General features: G+C 45.6%; 1 protein-coding gene across 1 annotated transcript in view; it reads left to right on the forward strand.

The window, feature by feature from the left end:
- Positions 1-415: 415 nt before the first annotated feature.
- The window catches only part of LOC133490776 (electrogenic sodium bicarbonate cotransporter 1-like), a 32,368-nt gene continuing 12,336 nt past the window's right edge, over positions 416-20,447 (forward strand). Inside the window, exons 1-12 of the mRNA XM_061801246.1 lie at positions 416-759; positions 5,993-6,066; positions 8,244-8,420; positions 11,893-12,025; positions 13,951-14,111; positions 14,204-14,383; positions 16,221-16,297; positions 18,155-18,312; positions 18,377-18,464; positions 19,045-19,199; positions 19,908-20,024; positions 20,100-20,274. Coding sequence (XP_061657230.1) covers positions 743-759; positions 5,993-6,066; positions 8,244-8,420; positions 11,893-12,025; positions 13,951-14,111; positions 14,204-14,383; positions 16,221-16,297; positions 18,155-18,312; positions 18,377-18,464; positions 19,045-19,199; positions 19,908-20,024; positions 20,100-20,274 — 1,512 coding nt within the window. The 5' untranslated portion in view covers positions 416-742. The remainder of the gene's footprint in view (positions 760-5,992; positions 6,067-8,243; positions 8,421-11,892; positions 12,026-13,950; positions 14,112-14,203; positions 14,384-16,220; positions 16,298-18,154; positions 18,313-18,376; positions 18,465-19,044; positions 19,200-19,907; positions 20,025-20,099; positions 20,275-20,447) is intronic.

The raw sequence follows: 20,447 nt of genomic DNA on the forward strand, positions 1-20,447 counted from the left end.
CCGTTACGTGTCGAACTGTAAAAGTACTTTGATCATCTGGACGGCTCGTATGGTGAAAAAAATCTCATATTGGGTCACTTGCATCTCAAGGCAAGCCTTGGCATGTTTATGGAAAGAGAGTACTTTTGTTTTATTCTCAAAAATTACTGATGCCACAGCTGCCAAATCCAAATATCGTCACTTATCTAGAAAAAAAAACCCAAGTCAAAATACTCGCAACGGTTGCATTTTTCCCTTTAATAATACATTTTAGCAGCTTGACAAATAATCCTGTTTCCTTTAACTTGACTTTTGAATGCATATCAATGCAGTCATTTTATAATAGAAGTGAATTTTCAATATTGACAAGAGGTGCGCGCGTGTTTGCGCATGTGCGTGTCAAGGTGAGGGGCCGAGTCAGGGGAGCCGCCCCCGTCTCGCTGACGTCACTGAGAAGGAGGGATGGCACTTAAATGTGTGCAAAGGAGACACGCGGACGGCACTTTTTTTTCGTTTGTTTTGTTTGTTCGTTTGCTGACCCCCGCCGACACGCACGATGACGCCCGGACGGTCCCTGTGAGGTCCGCCTCAACGAGACCGACCGACCGCCCGCCCGACGCCAAACTCCCGGCTCGGACGCGCTCGCCAAGCCGGCCCGCGGTCACCCTCGCTCGGCTACACGTCGGCTCGACGTCCGCCTCCGCGGAAGACAGAAGAAGAAGAAGAAGAAGAAGGAGGAGGAGGAGGAGAAGAAGACGCGACCATGACTTCGGAGAAGAAGTAAGTTGGATGAAACTTTTGGAAAAAGTTTACCATCACGCAACTTTTCTTCATTTTTTATTTGTATTTTTTTTGTCGCCTACGCTCGTCAGGAACCGTCACACGGATTTAAAGGAGCCGCTAATCGGTTTTGCGAAGAGCTGTCAGCGTCCATTAAGACGCGTCCAGGGCTCGCCCCCACTCGGGGAGGGGCCAGGGGGTGGAATGGCGGGGGCGGGGGGGAAAGGGGGAACAGAAAAAGAACAAATTTCGGGGCGGGGGGGGGGGGGGGGTGAACACTTTTGTCTCTTTCTACGATACTGACCGTTGTGTGTTCTTTTCGAGGCGGGTTGAGCACTAGTAGACTGTTCACTATCGCTGATATCCAGCTCAAAGTTCGTGGACTAGTTAATATGCTCTTTGTCCTCACTAGTAGAATAATTCGGAACACTCTTCGAATGACTACTGTACCACATTTCTGCACACTAGTAGAATAAATATGTTAGCTGACAGCAAAGTTTTGCCTCAACGAGTCGTGGAGTTGGACTACTAGTATGCAAAAGGTGAAGATGGTGTACTAGCACATGGCTCTTAAAATCGATATCAAGTTATCAGATGATGCCATTTGAGCGGTAACTAGTACACACTTTGTCCTCACTAGTTCAGCAATTTGGCGCACTAGTTGTATAACCATTTTATGAGTATTTTTGTCCACATTTGACATTTCTGTCTACTTGGAGGTACTAGTGAGGCAATAATATGCAATATTCACTGCAACTTTGATGTCACTCGTAGTATTTGTGGCGGGCAGTTGTCAATTAATATAGAATTTTGTTTCACTATTGTTCGATATACATGTACTAGTATGCTGATTGTCTTCACTAGTAGGATCATTTGGAACACTGTTAGAATGACTAACTTAATATAAAAATGCACTACTGTATGACATTTCTGCATACTAGTAGAACAATAAATATATTAGCTGACAGCAAAGTTTTGCCTCACTTGTTCATGCAGTTGGACTACTAGTATGCAAAAGGTGAAAATGGTGTACTAGTACATGGCTCTTAAAATCAACATCCAAGTTATCAGATAAATCCATGAAGCCATTTGAGCGTACTAGTACACACTTTGTCCTCACTAGTTGAATAACTGTCTTACAAGTACTTTTGTCCACAACCGGATGACTATTTCTCCATTCTAGGAGATACTAGTGCGGTAAAAATGTGCACTACTAGTTAAATGTGCAATCTTCACCTCAAATTAGATGTCACTAGTAGTATTTTTGTGGCAGGGAGTTGTCAATTTATACAGAATTTAGTTTCGCTATTATTCGATACTCATGTACTCGTATGCTGATTGTCTTCACTTCACTTTGGCGCACTAGTTGTATAACCATTTTATGAGTATTTTTGTCCACAATTGGGTGACATTTCTGTGTACTTGGAGGTACTAGTGAGGCAATAATGTGCACTACTAGTTAAATGTGCAATATTCTCTGCAAATTTTATGTCACTCGTAGTATTTGTGGCGGGCAGTTGTCAATTAATATAGAATTTTGTTTCACTATTGTTCGATACACATGTACTAGTATGCTGATTGTCTTCACTACCACGACCACTAGGATGCAAAAGGTGAGGGTAGTGTACTAGTATATGGCTCTTAAAATCAGATAAGTCCATAAAGCCGTTTGAGAGTTGACTCGATTGTGTTTAAAGCCCATGTACTAGTACACACTTTGTCCACACTAGTTGAATAACTGTCACATGAGTATTTTTGTCCGCAACTGAAAATTCACCTCAAATTTGATGTCACTAGTAGTATTTGTGGCAGGTAGTTGTCAATTTATATTATACAGAATTTTTTTTCACTATTGTTCGCTATACATGTACTAGTATGCTGATTGTCCTCACTAGTACAACAATTCAGAGCACTCCTAGAATGACATGGCGCACTACTAAAGCAAGTGTGACTCATTAATCAAGTTTTTATTTTTTTTCCCCCGCTAGTTTATGACATTTCCGCAAGCATGTAGAACAAATTTTGCATACTAGTCGGACAACATCTTACTAGTAACGGGAAACCACATTGCAGTAGTTGCCATGTGAGCAGTACTGCTACTCCTAATGACGCGCTATGTGTTAGCCACTAGATTTTTATCATATTAAGAAGTGCTACTAGTAACCCACTGATATCAAATAGTGCGATGTTATGCCTCACTAGTGCTGTGTAGTTAGTTGACTAGTATGCCAGAGTTCTACTAGCGTGCGAAAATGTCATACAAAATGTGAAAAGTAAGGCCCACTTTTCTACTAGTGCTTGTTTTTATTGAACATCCTCGACAGCGGGCTTAATATCCACGTACTAGTACTTTTTGTCCCCTGTAGTTGGACAACTGCGTTACCCGTGAGGCAAAATTGTTCACTAGTTGGCAACTGGGACTACTAGTGATGTAAAAATCTACTGGTTAACATCTAAGCGGTGCACAAGTAATACTAGTAGCGTGCAAATGTCTCGAGACTAGAACCTTCTGGCGGGACTGCGACTGTTGTCACGATTGAGGTCCAAACGCAGTCGTGGCCTGCAAAACTTTCCGCCGGTGTCAGTGGAAACGCTGAACGATGGTTATCTGTCGGCCGGTGAAAGTTGCCCGCGTCACGCCGTCCCTCAGCCGTGAGTTGATGATGATGATGATGATGAGGATGAGGATGATCGCGAGGTCATAGAGCATTAAGATAAGATCAGAGGAAGATTTATGCGCTCTCGTTGGAATTTATCTGGGTTATGCGTTCATGCGCACAGTTGTGTGTGTGAAAGTGGAGTGAATGTGAGAGGAATGTCCGTGTGTTTGTGTGAGAGAGTGGAAATAAGTGTCGGTAACATGGGTGTATATAAGAGTGAAAGTCGTGTATGTCTTTGAGAGAAAGGCATGTATAAGAAAGAAAAAGAAGGGCGCGTGAGAAGAGAAGTTCATGAGAGGAGTGTATATGAGAGTGAATCAGGTGTTGTGGAAGAGGTATGCATGTCTCAGTCATGGTAGAGTGTATACGTGGGAGCGATCAAGGTGTACGTGTGAGTGAGACTGGGGTGTGTAAGAGTGTGACCTTCGAAGTGAGAGAGAATTGTGTGAGTGTGTGTGTGAAAGAGAGAGGGGGAAAAAGTGTAACGAGTGTACATTAGAGTGAAAGTAGTTTGTGTGTGTTTGAGAGAGAGAGGCGTGTACATGACAGAAAAAGGAGGGTGTGTGAGAAGAGACATGCATGAGAGGAGTGTATATGAGAGTGAATGGGGTGTTGTGTAAGAGGTATGTATGTCTCAGTCATGGCAGAGTGTATGTGCGAGAGATCAAAGTCTAATGTGAGTGAGACAGGGGTGTTAGAGTGTGACCTAAGTGAGACAGGATTGTGTGAGTGTGTAGGTGTGAGAGAGAGAGGGAAAAAATGGTCTGTAATGGGTGTATACAAGCGTGAAAGTAGTGTTTGTGAGAAAGAGAGAGAGACATGACAGAAAAAGGAGAGTGTGTGAGAAGAGATGTGTATGAGAGAGGAGTGCATATGAGAATTAATGGTGTGTTTTGTAAGAGTTATGTATGTCTCAGTCATGACAGAGGGTATGTGTGAGAGAGGCAGGAGTGTGTTAGAGCGTGACTTTGTAAGGGAGAGGATTGTGTGAGTGGTGCATGAACCTGAGAGCAATGTCTGCACGTGAGAGGAGTGTATGATTCAGATGTGTGTATGAGAGGAATATGAGTGTGTGTGACGGACGAGTATTTATTAAAAAGTGTAATTTGTGACAGTGTGTCTTTGCATGAGGGATATCTATAATCGAGTGCAAGTGTCGCGTGTGAGTAGTGCATACGCGTGAGAGGGATCTGCGTGTGAGAGGATTATTCGGGTGCCCGTGCGTGTGTGTTTCCGTGCATTTGTGGCGCTTGTGTCGGGTCTGCCACCAGAACTTTTCCGTCTTCTTAGCGTTGCAACCTGAGCCTCCTGGCGGCCCTGACGATCCTTCATGAGTTTTTTTTTTTTTTTCATGTGAGAGCTGCTGGAGGGGTGGGGGTGTCTCCCCGCCCCCCCCCCCCCAATTAAAAATGGCCTCCAGCGCTACTGGCCCCACCCCCAAACCCGAGGGGACGCTCTGTCTCCTTCCTGATTTGGTTTCCAAACCGTAGAAAGTTCTAACGAGTCCGTTTCCCACTGTCATCCATCCATCCATCCATCTTCTTTGCCGCTTATCCTCATGAGGGTCACCGGGAGTGCTGGAGCTGTCAACGGGCAGGAGGCGGGGTACACCCTGAACTGGTCGCCAGCCAATGGCAGGGCACATGGAGACAAACAGTCGCACTCACAATCTCACCTCGGGGCAATTTGGAGTGTCCAATTATTGTTGCATATTTTTGGGATGTGGGAGGAAAGCGGACTGCCTACCCGGAGGAAAGCCAGACGGGCACAGACGGGGAGAACGTGCAAACCGGAATCGAACCCGGGTCCTCAGAACTGTGAGGCCGACGCTTTACCGGCTGATCCCACCGTCGTGCTCTTCAAATTCTACAGACATTCCAAACGTTGTTTTTATTTGTATCATTTATGTATTATTTATTTATTTTATTTTTATTGATAGTTTTTACGTGACACCTCAGTTCATAGCTTTATTATTATTATTTTTTTATCATCTACAGTTCCGTGATCTCCAAGTTTCCAGAAATTTTATTTGTATACATTTTTATAAAGGACAATTTTGTTTTATTTGACATATATTTTCATTATATAAAGTCCAAGTGACCCCCCTAAGCTCACAGGTTTATTGATTATATTTTTTTTTATTAGAACACATTTTTGTTTTATTGCTTTTTGAAAATTTTTGTTTTCAAGATGTTTGTTTGTTTTTTTAAATGGACTGGAGTGTTTTTATATTTTCTATATTTGACAAATTTAGTACTCTGACATATATATATATATATATATATATATATATATATATATATATTTTTTTTTTTTTTTTTTTTTTTGGATATTTCTTATTTACGTTGTTTTATATATAACAAAGAATCTTCTTTTTTTTTTTCCTTTCGGCTTGTCCCGTTAGGGGTCGCCACAGCGTGTCACCTTGTTTTAATTTTTACATTTTTGAATGTACCATTCCCTTTGATCTTATCCTTTATCGACAAGTTCTAATAATGCAATTAAAAAAATTATATTTTATTTATTTTATGATCAAATTTTTTCATAATTTTTATTTTGCGTCGTTCCGGCAGAGTGGAGGACGAGGCCATCCTGGACCGAGGCGCATCTTTCGTCAAGCACGTGTGTGACGAAGAGGAAGTGGAAGGTGAGCGGTGGCCTCATTTTTTAAAAATGTTTTTACATTTTTTTTTTTTTTTCCCCTTCTCACGCCCCACCAGGAAGTCCGCAATGTCACACCCGCGATTCGCCGCGCGAGAATGTCGCCGGGAAGTCCCGTGACCGAAACTCAGCCGAAGACATAATTGTTGTCTAAATTTAGTCCCGCGGCGGCAGCAGCACAATTGCGGTGACATCGTCATAACTTCTATTATGAAATAATGAGATCATCTCAATGTACTCAACAAATTTGTCGCTGTCCCGAGTAACTTTTCAGGAAAAAAAAAAAAAATGAATCAAACAATTCGTCGCCGGTATTACATCTTGTATTGCTATCAAAGCGACGCAAGCGACCGATTATGTCATCGTCACGCTCGTTTCCAAAGCGTTTCGAGTATGAATTATGCAATAAATAAAACGTTGATGTGACTGAACGGCGTAAGAAGCGGAACGCAAGAGTTTTTGCGGCACTTTGCGGACAACCGCAACAAGATATAAAACGACGTGAAACGCAAGACTCGGACATGTGTATGGAAATAAATATGTGGCACCAGGATTCGAATATGAAATGTAAAATGATCGCATTTTCAATAGTTGTATTTCAGTGTCAATTTTCAATGTTGACAATTTGCTATCTGAAATTTAAAAAAAAAAAAATACACTACAGCAGTGTTTAATTAATTCCGTGATCTTCTATCTCAAGTCACCATTCCGCATTGAGACGAATGGGAATTCCCTTAATCCGTTCCAGCCTCCAAAAATGTAACCTTTTTGCAAGCTGTTCTTCATGGAGAAAAACGGCAGACTGTATTTTACTGAATGCACACAAATAAATAAAATACAGTAACGAAATAATTAAATCCAAAAAGCAGTTTTTGCTTCTCTTCCATTGATATCGTGGTGGTCCTTCTGATGTATCTTCTTTGGCCACCTGGGGGCGGTACAATTTAGATGAGATGTGACGTCACAATTCACCATTAATAGGAGTCCTCTAAAAAAAACAAAAAACTGAATAGCGCATACACATCGAGCGGCGTGTGGATTGGTTGAAGCCAGTTGGCCGCCATCTTGGTACTCCCAAAACGCGTGGAGGACACGGTTTACAGGTTGGATAATGGCGGGGTTTTTCCTCCAAATTTGGCATGTAGAATTAAAACCGGTCGTGTGCGCTTGACATTTTTTCAATTCTGGTAACATGAAGGATTTTTAATTCGACTCGGTAAGCCAAAAAAGGCGAAGTGCAAAGGAAAGACATAGAACACCGTGACGAGCAAGAAACCTTGCATATTAGCTAGAGCCCGATTTCCGTGTCGTTAACTTTTCCCAAACTACACTGTGAAGCACTATCATCGTAACATAGCGAAAAACTAAGCATTTTTTGTCATAAAAACATTAAATATTAGGTCAATCAGTTCAATCTATTTTGGGAAATAAGGACTCGCTGTGGGCAAATACATGCTAAACGCATTGTTCATTTTTTGTCTCCGCGACGTCAGAAAATTTCAACTTGTTTCCTCGCCTTTGAAAATCAAATTCAATTTGCAGAATTCTGTATTGTGAAATTCATCAAAATTTCACAGAAAATGTGTTTTCTTGCTTATCCGCTGGTGAATTTTGGGAAAATATTGGCATCGCTTTTTCGCAAGAAAAACGTCGGCCTATAAAGGTGAAGCAGAGAGTGAACAGTGAACAACAACTGTAAACAAAACTTTGTTCAAGTGAATTAAGATCATCATAAAATAATAATATTTAAAAAAAAACTTGACAAACAAACTTTAACAGGGTCAAAGTAAATCTTTCTAATTTACCTGTGGAATGTTTTCTCGCAGCCACGAAAACCGGCGCTTAACGCCGCGCAGGTCGTTTTGGGAGTACCAAGATGGTGGATGGCGACCTCAGTATTGGTGCCCCATAAAATAAAAATCCAGTCGTTTTTTTTTTTTTCTTTTTTTTTTTTTAAATATCAGTGGAAGTAACCCTGCCTGGAGGCCCATACGGTGAATTTCAGATAGCAAATTGTCGCAACTATTGAACATGTGATCACATTTCATTTCAAATTCAAATCCTGCTGGCGCTAATTTACGAACATACAAATGCGCCTCATGAATTTTTTTGTTTTTGTTTTTTTTCCATAACTTGGTGTTTTTTGTTTTTGCTTTTTGGCAGGTCACCACACGGTCTACATTGGCGTCCACGTCCCCAAGAGCTACCACCGGCGCCGGCGCCACCGCCGCAAGTCCAGCCACAAGGAGAGGCGGGAGCGCGCCGAGCACAGCGCCGAGGGCTACAAGTCGGACGCCGACAACGCCGACGACGCCGCCGTCAGTCTCCTCAAGCCGCTCAGTGAGTTGCACTTATGTATTATTTTTATTTTGATTTTTTTTAATCACATTTTCCCCCAACAAAACGTTGGTATTCAATTTAAAAAAAAAAAAGAAAACTGCTGACCAACAGAAATGACAAGCGCCACTTTCGCTCGCCAGGATTTAGTGTGATGACGCCGACGTTATGCCGAGATGGGCGAGATATGGATTTGTTTTTGTTGCCGTTAGTTTGAAAGCGTCGCTTAATGGGAAATGACATTGTGGCTTTCGGGAGATAAAGAGACGCTTGTTGCCGTGGTTACCCAACAGCTGCGATAGCATCGCCCGTGGCAGAAGTTGGTGTACTTCGGGGCCACTAAAATGGAGGAAGTATGTCTTAAAAAAAAAAAAATATATCTATATATATATATATAATAATAATATGAGAACTTTCACGATTTGTCCCACGCACCCTCCCGAGCTGTGCACATCATATCTGATGTAAATATGGACAATGTTAACATTAAGGAAGAACCAAGAAATACTTATATTTGAAAACTCACCCATACCGAGTACCAATGTGTGATAATTTCATTACATCTTTTTTATTTTAATCAAATATGATTCAAAAACTGCACGTTTCTTTCTCCTATGACACTTTGTGAAGTAACAACTTGTCAATACAATATGACAACAGGAAATAAATCAAATAAGAATAAATCGCGAGTCGCAAAACAAAACGAGTTATGACAATTTTGAGCGCATCGGGCGCAGGTGTCAAACTCAAGGCCCGGGGGCCGGATCAGGCCCGCCACATGATTTTCATGTGGTCCGTGAAGCCAAATCTAGAGTGTCAGTTTTTCAGGATTCTTTCAAAAATCTGGACCAAAATTTCAAATCGTCATATATCATAAATAAGAAAGTTGAGTTACTATTAGCAAACGTGAATAGTGGAAAAACACATAACCCTTGATTTCTGATTCATAAATTGATTATGTAAATATGATGAGATGATTAAATATTCTTGGCCCTCCGAGGGAAACCCGAACAGCAATGTGGCCCGCGAGAAAAATGACTTTGGCGTAGGCGTAGGGTGTGAGAACGGCAACATTCAAATGCAAACGTTAACGCCCAAACTAATTGGTCTCATCGTGCCAATTTTCACTTTTGTTTACAAAGTGCATCTGAACGCGTCCTGCAAGTGCAAAAAAAACCTGAATGGCGACTGCGGCGAGCAGCAAACCGCCATTGATCGCACGACGAACGAGTGGGAAAAATAAAGGAGAAACGAATCAAATCTGGCGAAACCGACGGAATTTGGGTGTCACCCGCAAGACGGTTTCACCTGGGCAACGCACAGACAAACTGCAAAGTAGTTTTGTGGCGCAAAAGTGCACTTCCAGCAGTTTGGGCTCATAACTTTTCATAAATGCTCTTATTAGCACATTACACACACATGCAATATGACCACGGAACCCGCGAACTGCAACGCTAGCTAGCCAGCATCTGAGGCGTTGATTTTGCAATCGCCGAATGGCGTTCTTCACGCTGTACTACTCCAGTTCCGCATCCACGTGGGGTTTGCTTACCGTGGTTTTTGATTTTCACTTGTTTCCCTTCTTACTTTCCTTTTGGGTCATGCCCTCTTTTTTTTTTTTTTCAAACGGCTGTTGAATCTCTTTCGCGATATTGCGATAGACCAGATAAGTGTTGGTTACTCGGTATGCTTAAGAAGAAGATTCTTTGTGGTTGGATTGTTTTATCATTTCATCTAAAAGCCCCGCCCTCCGGCGTCTTTTCTGTCCGTCAAAGGTTTCTTTTGTTCCCCTGACAAACGGAAAACATACACGTAGCCTGCAATACGGGACTTGATGCCTCGAGTGACATAAACGGACTCCTAATGTTCCTTTTTTATTTCTGCCATTGGTACCGTTTTACACTCCGAACCTGCTAAATTAAGCTCATGTGTTGCGAGTCGGGATTAAAAGATCAGTTTGGAAACGCTCGCAGCTCCCCCGGTTGTGTAACTTTCCCGGTAGAGTCGCTCCTTGAGCTGATCCTCGTGCTCGCGGTGTCATCCGACGGGTCTCGCGCGTTAGCTTGTAATCAATGAACGCGAGGACCAAAAACCGGCGGCGCGTGGCCGAGGCTGTTCGTCGAACCTTCCGTCTGACGTCACGCCGCGGTGCTTCTAAGAAGGACGTAAACTTTCGGCGGTTCCCCGGAGCAAGGGCGCGTCCGACGAGAGCAGGGACTGTTCCGACCACCGGCTTGTCGACGTAACTGATTTCAATGTGGTCCGGCTCAAAATGGCGGAAGTATATCGTCCTTCAATGCCAAGCTCAAATTTCAGCAAGAACCTTTACTCGTTGTTCCGCAGTGGGTCGTGTCACTACACAGAATTTGACCTTCAGCCTTTAAATTGCAAATATGTTTGGAACACGGGTGTAACCAGTCGCTCGGGCTATTTGTATTTGTATCTCCCCCCCCCCCCACCCCCGTTTGACTGTGCCAAATAGATTAGTCGGGAGGTTTTCACTCTTCAAACAAAGTCAAGTGCGGTCACAACCTACAGTACGTTACGATTCAGTCTTGCGGAAATGAAACCAGGAAATGGAGGGTGGGAGTTGGTGGGTTGCGGGGCATCGCATGACATCAGCCGTTGAAGATATGAATCGCTATTGTGTAATTTCTCTGCCACTTGCTTGCCCGGTTCAGAATTCCCACGGGCAAAATAGCCGACACTACAGTAGTTCCTAACCCCGTACTCCACGCGACCTCCCATAATCCTACCACCTTGCCCCCGATCAAACCAGCTAACCCCACGATCCTACCAACTAATTCACTGATGCCGCCCGCCACCTCCCCCGATACTACCGTTTCTCCCACAGATCCCCCCCCAAATCTTCAGAGGAATCCCCCGATACTTCCACCCACCCCTTAAGCGACCGCCAAACCATCCGCTAGTACTGCCGCCTGCACCCCTGCACAACATTCTCAACCCGTGACGTCACGTTTGACTTACTCACCCCCAACACTAGCACCTACCCCCGTAGATGATGCTGCCAAACCCACAATCCGTCTTCCTAACCCTCGGTCTTATCGCCTAAACCCCCGGTTACTACCGTGCCCCACCCCAAAACCCTGATACTACTTCCTAACTCCAGATCTTCTCGCCTTATCCTGAAGCTTATCTCCAACTCCATGACACCACTTCTTAACCCCCTGATCTCACCGCCTGATATTTTAACTTCCCGATGCCACCACCAAACCACGTGGTCCTACCGCAGACCCCCCCCCCCCACCCCCCGATCCAAAGTCTCATGATATCCGCCTCCAAAGATGTGAATCGCGGATGTGTAACAGTGCAGCCGCTTGTTGATTTCCAAGCGGAATTCTTGAACCTTCCCCGTTGACACGACTGCCTCACCCCACCGAGATACTAAATCTCGTGATGTCGGGCAACCAAATATGAATCGCGATCTGTATTCCTGAATTTCCTCTGTCTTCAGTTTCCCCGGCGGAGCGGATCCGCTTCATCCTCGGCGAGGAAGATGACGGCCCCCCGCCGCCTCAGCTCTTCACCGAGCTGGACGAGCTGCTGGCGGGTGACGGGCAGGAAATGGAATGGAAGGAGACCGCCAGGTAAAGGATTTCCCCGCCACCCCGCGCACTCGTCCGTGACGTTTCACTTTGTGTTTGGCGCCGAGCGCCGAAGTGCTTGGTGATTACGAAACCCTTAATAAATCATAGTAAGGGCGGGTGGACTACCGGTCTGCTCTTATCAGATAAATCCCAATTGTACCTGCCCTGTGGGAGCAGGAAGGGATCGAAACTCCCAGAGGTGGGAAAAGTACTCGCACTCTCTAATTAAGAAAGAAACAAATACTTAAACATATGCTTTCTAGTGTTTCTGAATTTAGTAAAAAGTCCATATTGGTGCTTTAGAATCAAATCATGCACAACGTGGGTAGGCGAGGTCACAGGCTCGACGACCGTTCGGCTCTCCTTGTTAGACGACGTGTGGTGGCGAGTGCAACCCGATGCGGCGCCAGAAACCCCATCCCCACCCCCGGCCCCAAGGCCTCGGCAGAATGACTCCATTGTGGCGCCGACATCTGAGGCGGGATTACCATGGAGAATCCTCGTCGTCCGTGTTACCTGCCAGTCTGCCGTGTGGCATCGCGAATAATCTCCAGCCCGTATTCCGCCGACCCGAAGGAATCCGCCAAGGGTTCACGTTCTGATATTTCGTACTCCTATTTCTTACTCGACCAATTAAAGAGCGATGTCTTCTATTGCTGGAGCGTTTTCATGAGTGAAATTGTGTTTGGGTCAGTGCTAAATAGGTTTCCTTGAAACTTAATCCATTCCAGGGACACTTGTCAGCACCCCGTTTTTTTTTTTTTTATACAGGGAGTCTTCGGTTTACGACTGAGATCTGTTCCTACAGTAGTGACTTAATTCGAATTCCACCATTAAAGTCAGAATTTACATCAAAATACTTGGTACAGGAAGCAAATCCATTGAAATAAACAACTGCTGAGAGGTGGATGGAGAAGAAGAAGGGGAGGCTGCGCTGAGGTCTTGCCAAAGAACCTGGTCCTCAATCCTCTCCATCTCGACAAGAATCAAAGGACCTCGTTTTGCGATCGTTGTATCCGACATAGGAACGGAACCCTTCACATGCGCTAAAATACGGGATTTGTCTTTAATAATTGTCACCACGGTCGACCGACTGAAGCCTTGGTGGTGTTGGTGTCTCTTCTTTCTCCAATCTTTTTATGATATTGAGCTTCATTTCCATGGTCATGGATTCTCTTTTGGCCGCAGAAGACAAAGCTTTCTTCTTTGCGGCAAAAATGTCTAAAAAGGAGGGCGAAAAATGCAAAGATACAAACAAGGACAAGCGTTAGCCAGACAAAATGGCGGACGGGGGACGGGCGCTGTAAAGTCGAAACGTCTTCGGTCGAGACCGTCTTAATCCGAGGACTCCCTGTAGGTGCACCTCCAATTCTGGTTCTCTCCTTGTCATGGTTTTCCTTTGCGGTTTGCTCTCACGGTTGCCCTTCTGGTTGGTGAATTGGAAAGAAAAACCCACAATTTGAGACATCAACATCTGTCCATGCATTTTTTTTTTTTATAGCTCTTATCATCTTCACAAGGGAGGAGAGTGAGGTGAAGCCTACCGCAGTTACCTTTCGGGCACGAGGTGGGGTACACCCTGGACTGCTTGCCTTCTGATCGCATCTAGACAAGCAATCATAGTCCATAGTTCACCGTTGGAGAATTCCTTCAGTGGTTTTCAAACCTTTTGGACATCAACCTCTTCTCCGCCCCCTGCCGCTGGACATTGTCTGTCCTGGGTATGGGGGGGGGGGCGCTAGCACTGAAAATTGAAGGTGGAGGGGATTGAATAAACATTAAGTGTGGAGGTGTAGACCCTTTTTGAAGTTCTGCAACTTTTTTAAGGCACTAGAAGGATCTTGGGCCTTCATTTGGACCCAGTACTGAGACGCTCCAGTGTGCCACCAACCTCAACCTCCTTTTTTTGATTCCCGTGCATCCAGATGGATCAAGTTCGAGGAGAAGGTGGAGAAGGGCGGCGAGCGCTGGAGTAAGCCCCACGTGGCCACGCTGTCGCTGCACAGCTTGATGGAGCTCAAGACGTGCATCGAGAAGGGCACCATCATGCTGGATCTGGAGGCCACCACCTTGCCGCAAGTCGTCGGTAAATCGCCACGTCGCGCACGGCAGTCCCCGCAGAACTAACACCGACTTTGCGATTACGATTGAATTTTTCCTTTTGTTTGCTAATACCAGAGATGGTGACTGACAGCCAGATCGAGAGCGGTCAGCTGAAGGCGGATCTGAAGGAGAGGGTCATGTACACGCTGCTGCGCAAGCATCGCCACCAGACCAAGAAATCTAACTTGCGCTCGCTGGCCGACATCGGCAAAAGCGTCTCCAGCGCCAGCAGGCTGTTTTCCAGTCAAGAAAATGGTATCGCTGTCGCAAATTACAAGATGCCCCACCCCCAAAAAAAACATTTACTCCCACTTTGACTGACCATTACTTGGACCCGGAAAGGGAGTATACCATTGAGCTTTTTGGGTAAAATGCTCCAGTGACGTTTGTGCGCTAACAAAGCACTTTATGACAAAGTATCATTCTTCAAAGTTAATTGTACCATTGAGTTAACCCCCTTTTTTAGGATTACCGGTATTTGCACCTGAAACCGAAATGAGGGGTGGGGGGAAGAGTAATGGGCAATCAAAGAGTGGCTAAATCTCTTCGGGACACCCCGTGTCGCTAACCTTTTCATTCTTTCCTTCCATCTTTACACTAACGACGTCCTTTCTTCCTCATTTCTTCCCGCTTCCCAATTTTATCTTCTCCTTTTGGGGCGCCCGTGGTCTCCTCCAACTTCCTGTCCTCTGTCGGGGGCGTTCAAGCACGCAACCTCACTGAACACCCGGTGCCTTGTTTATCCCCACATGAGCCAGAAGACCCCTGTGAGGTCCTGAGGAGTGCCAGCATGGGCTACCTCTGTAAGTGAGGTTCTGAAGACTCTCGGTCAGGGTTTAGTTGGTCGTAGTGTAGCTGGAATTCTTTTATAGATCTGTGTGAATGTTAAGAGTCTTGGAGTGCCTGTAAAAAAACCAAAAAAAAAAAACTCCTGTCGAGGATTAACGGGCTTTTTCCCTTCGCATGGAAGAAAGTCGGCAGGATAACCCGAGCCATTAACTCTATTAATCCTATTGCTCACTCCCCAAACTCTCCAGCCGTAGCACAGTCACTCACCCCTTACCCTCGATACCACCGCTGAACCATTTGATGCGACTGGCAAACCTTGTGTTTTTCCCCTCAGTCAACAGCCAAACCCGAAGTTCTCGACCCTATCCTGTGACACCACAGCTCAACCCCGCGATCGTACTGTCAAACTCTTTATTCTACTGCCTTACTCATTGATAGTAGGGTTAGGGTTAGGGTCTAAATCACTAACTTTACTCTACCACCGACCCCTGAATCTCGATATTACTCCCATCCCCGACCACCTAACCCGAGCACCAGATGGTACTGGCCAAACTTTAGAGCAAAACCCCACCGCCAATTTTTCTCAGCCTCTTACAGACTCCCTGACCGCTGATAACTTCTCCCTAACCCTTGGTACTACGGCCAGAACCGACTACCCAGATACCCCCCCCCCACCCCCCGCTGAGCCCCCACGTACCAAAGCCGAGCTCCCTGATCCTCCTGCTTGACTCCCAAATACCTCTGCCTAAACCCCTGATAAATTTCTGTAGCGAACAGAATGATGCTACAAAGAAAGGGATTACCTTAACTCTAACTCCCCTAAACTTGACACCTTGGTCATGACACTGACAATTAGGAGGAATTAGAAGTCATGAGATTTTTATTCCGCTTTGACGGGTTCCATTTTTCCGGGAAGACGAGATTTTCCAGCGCATCCGTGGGAATCTTTGCCCAATCGCCCGTAACCGATGCAGCTGTCAGGCTCGACCCTTAATCCCGACGGTTTACCCAAATTTAACGAATGTTCCCGAGCTAATTGAAAGCATTACTGGGAACTTGACGAAGCCGCTGACGTGTAAGACGAGTGGCCACGGCATGAATGAGCGCCTGGCGTCCGTCCCAGGCGGCTTTAATCCTGGCTGCTTTTAGCCCAGGTTTCTGGCTGTGCTCATCCACTTTGCCGCTGCTGCTTCTTTCTCGGGTCTATCTTGGGATTTGATTTGTCTTAGTACCCCTTCCAAGGGTCTCCTGTGGGCTTTTTTTGTTGTTTGTTGTAACCGCCGCCTTGATGGCTTCTCCGCAGGGAGTCCTACCACGGCCCATCGCACCCTCACCTCCAACAGCCTGAGCGACTTCTCGGACAAACCGGAGAAGGATCAGGTAATGCGTGCCCCCTAAGCCCCCACTCTGTTTCCGTACGGTTCGTGTTCGCCCCAATACCAGGGTCAAAACCTTAAGAAAAAAAAACAAAAAACTGATACTGTCAAAAAGTTTACAGTTCAAAGGCACTTTGATATCTCCACGTACAGTTTGCACACACCAAAAAAGTTACTGACAAAGACAAGACTGCTCGATTAGGAACGCAAAATAATGCCAAAACTCAAGTTTGAGAGAGTCAACAACTTGTAAAGCACGACCCGCGTCTTAAGATGAAATATGCGTACAATGAAGGCAAACAGTCCGCTTTTAGGATCTGTCAGCAGTTCTTGGGGGGAGAAATATGCAAAATACAATGCCTCTCTTGTTTTCCGGTGATCAAAGAAAGACCAGAAAACAGAAGGATGAAATCTGTTCAATTGGCCATCTCACTATTTTCAATTGTATCTATGATTCCCATAAAGGTAAATATCATTTGAAAGTCGTGTTACGACACGACTCTTTAAGGAATCGGCTCACAAATGCTTTGATCTGTCGAGCCAAATTGATACCAGGAACCAGTTCTTCCGTTGCGTCACGTGACTTCCGCGAAAGCCCCTCACAGGACAAATGCTGACGCGGCACCGAAATGAGAAACCCAAATTTGCGCTCTCATTTCGAACGTTGTCCGAACCGGCGGCGTTTGGCGGCCCCGGCTCTCGCTTCTTGGCTTCCGTCAAGGTCGCCGAGCTGGCATTTGTCGCTCCGAGCGTCTCGCGCACTGCTGGGTAAAACCTCCGGGCCAGCTGGCTCCGCTCCGCGCAACAATAAGTTCAGTGTCCGTCTCTCGGAATTTCCTTCCCCAAAACGGCCGGACAATTCATCTGCTTTTCACGTGACGGGCTTGGTTTTTGCTGTGCATTGCGCTTAAAACTTTCGCCATCGCGCGTCACGAGCGCCTGTTACGGAGGACTCGGTACCGCATTGGATTGCGTCTCGTCGAGTACCTTTAACGCAGAACCCATCGAAGGTTTTTCCACACAGACGTCATCTCGCTTCTGTTTGCTTTCCACACAAGCCGAGATGTTAGTGCCAAATGGTAAACGTGACCCATTTTTGTTTGGCATCGCGCTATACGAGGGGCATCGGCCTTCGTTACCAATGTGACGCTACCTCGGAAATTGGGCTCGAGTTCTTGAACACAACAGGGTGGGAGAAGTCAGCGCCAGGGCTTAAATTGAACACAACTGCGTCCCGGCATTGCAGTGTACTCGGGTTCTGACAGACGTCTTCCCACCTCTTTTATAATTGCTTTCAACACGAAGTGAGAGAAATTACCGACATTTTCTGCCTACAAGCCGCGACTTTTTTCCACACGCTTTCAACCCTGCAGTTTATACGGCGATGCAGAGCGTTAGTTAGCGTTAGCGCAGCGCTAGCGTTAGTGTGGCGCTAGCGTTAGGACACCTAGCCTCGGTGCACAGAGTTTACGCTAGGGCCGTGCTAACGCTAACTAAGTCTTTCTGTGTACCGAAGGTTTATAACTAGGTGCACTCTGGAGGCCGGGAATTACGGTAGCGTCCTGTGGAGATGTCGTCTGCCTTTATGACCGATTGATTACTACCTCTGAAGGGGGGAATTTTCGAGGCAGACGATTGCTTTCAATACAAAATGGCAAGAGAAGTGAACGTCTCGCTTGAAATTTAGTGGACACTCGACGGATTTCGACTTGGTTCAGCCAAGTACTGACTCAACTTACTGGGTTGAGACACGAGACTTATGACTTATGACTTCCACATATGTGACCCACTCCCACACCTGGTAAAAAAGTTGGTCGTCATTGTGTTGTGGTGTTTCCCGCCATTGTCTGCTCGCTCTCAGCTGAAAAACAAGTTCATGAAAAAGCTCCCCCGCGATGCCGAGGCATCCAACGTGCTGGTGGGCGAGGTGGACTTCCTGGAGGGCCCCTTCGTGGCGTTCGTCCGCCTGCAGCACGCCGTCATGCTGGGAGCGCTCACCGAGGTGCCGGTGCCCACCAGGTGCGCGCGTTGCCGCCCGCCCGAGCGCTCCGGCGCTAATGCTAACGTCTGAGTTCTGCGCTAGGTTCCTTTTCATGCTGCTGGGCCCCAAAGGAAAAGCAAAGTCGTACCACGAGATCGGAAGAGCCATCGCCACCCTCATGTCTGACGAGGTTTGTTCTAACTAGCGGAAAATGCTAAATGCTAACTACATGCTAGCATTGTGTTTCCAATAAAAGAATCCTTATTTTTCTGAGAAATTACATGAAAAAAATTCAGGATTTTTAAAAAAAATCATCAATTTTGAGAAGTTACATTTTTGAAATGTAGATTTTTTTTTTTTTTTTGAAATACATATTTGAAATTAAATAATTAAAATTTGATGCACGCATATGATGTCAGCGGGCCTTACATGACATGTTTGGTATTTGGAATTGTGGCAGTGTCCCGTCAGGAATGTCAAGTTCCCACGGAGGCCGCTGCTTTTCCCAGAATGCACCCTGAGTCAACATGGCAGCACAGGACGCACTTTTTCCAGGATTTCCTCACATGAAACTTTACCCCGTCGGGACATCAAAGCTCGCTGATTGCACGCGTGCGCTCGCCCCGAAATCGCACCCCCCCCCCCCCCCACCACCACCACCACCACCCCCAGCGCCCCCCGCCACCCTCCCAAAACCACATCGAGCGACAAATATGCATTGCGTTGTTTTGGCCCCCGACAATGGCCTTTGTTTGTTTGTCGTCTGCCAGGTGTTCCACGACATCGCCTACAAGGCCAAGCATCGGCAGGACCTGCTGGCCGGCATCGAGGAGTTCCTGGACGAGGTCATCGTGCTGCCGCCCGGCGAGTGGGACCCCGACATCAGGATAGAACCGCCCAAGTCGCTGCCGTCCTCAGACAAGAGGTGGGGCCTAGCCCGATTTTGCGAAATTCCGCAATTAATTGACTAGATTTAAATGAGGATTTGCTAAAATCGCCCAAATTAAATGAAAATTTGAACGAAACAATTCCTAAAAAAAATTAATGCAAATCTATCTGAAGATGTATATAACAATCTTTACTGTACTCGGTTAAAAAAAAAAAAAAAAAAGTCTGTAATATTATGCAGAGTACGAACATTTATTTCAGCAATACTTCTACGTAACACCAGAGGGAGCCACTTTCCACATTTAGAGACCCTGGCCTCCAATAATGGTTTCAACTTGAAATATGTATGAAATTATGATCCCAAAGCACTCATCTGACATTTTTCTTAAAAACACAAATTAGTTAAATAAAATGCTGATTTCCACAGTCCGAATTTTTAAACATCAATTTTACATTTTTTAAAATACATTTTCATTCTATTTGTACGGAGCGGTGGAAAAATGTTACGACAAATTTCAGTACTTTTGGGGAGAGTATTTCATTAAAATGACAAATGTTATTTTTGGGTAGCTACGGTTTTATTCCATATTCTGAAAGATATATTTCTGAACTTTTTATTGAAAATTTTAATTTTAATTTTATTTTTTGGGCTTTCCATCGGACTGAGTCCGTTGGCCATAAAAAAAAAAACAACCTTTTTTTTTTTTTTTTTTTTTAAATTTTCCAACATATGCGGCTTTGCCAGAAAGAACCAGTACGCCGGCTTGGAGCCGCCGCCCATGAACGGCGACTACCCCCACGACGAAGGTCAAGGCGGGGGCGGAGGTCACCAGGTCAGCGAGGAGCTGCAGTGCACCAGAAGGTAAAATTTAGAACTTCTCCCTTTTGGTTCACGCGGCGAGCGGGGGTCTCCTAAAGATGGCGGCGTTTCTGTCAGGTTCTGCGGGGGTCTGGTTCTGGACGTGAAGCGCAAGCTGCCGTTTTTCGCCAGCGATTTCTACGACGCGCTGCACATCCAGTCGCTGTCCACCATCTTGTTCATTTACTTGGGCACCGTCACCAACGCCATCACCTTCGGGGGGCTGCTGGGGGACGCCACGGAGAGCATGCAGGTACGACGCGCACCACAAAAAAAAAAAACCATACACGCAAAAACACTTTGCAAGACGTCGTTTTGTGTGTCGTGGACTTTGGAGCAGGTTTTTTGTTTTCATTTTGGCACCGCTGACTTTGCACCAAGATCACTTTTGCCATCATTTTCACACCGTACGCTGCAAAGCACAAA

This window comes from Syngnathoides biaculeatus, chromosome 17 (assembly GCF_019802595.1).
Source record: "Syngnathoides biaculeatus isolate LvHL_M chromosome 17, ASM1980259v1, whole genome shotgun sequence".
In the NCBI taxonomy this organism is placed as follows: domain Eukaryota; kingdom Metazoa; phylum Chordata; class Actinopteri; order Syngnathiformes; family Syngnathidae; genus Syngnathoides; species Syngnathoides biaculeatus.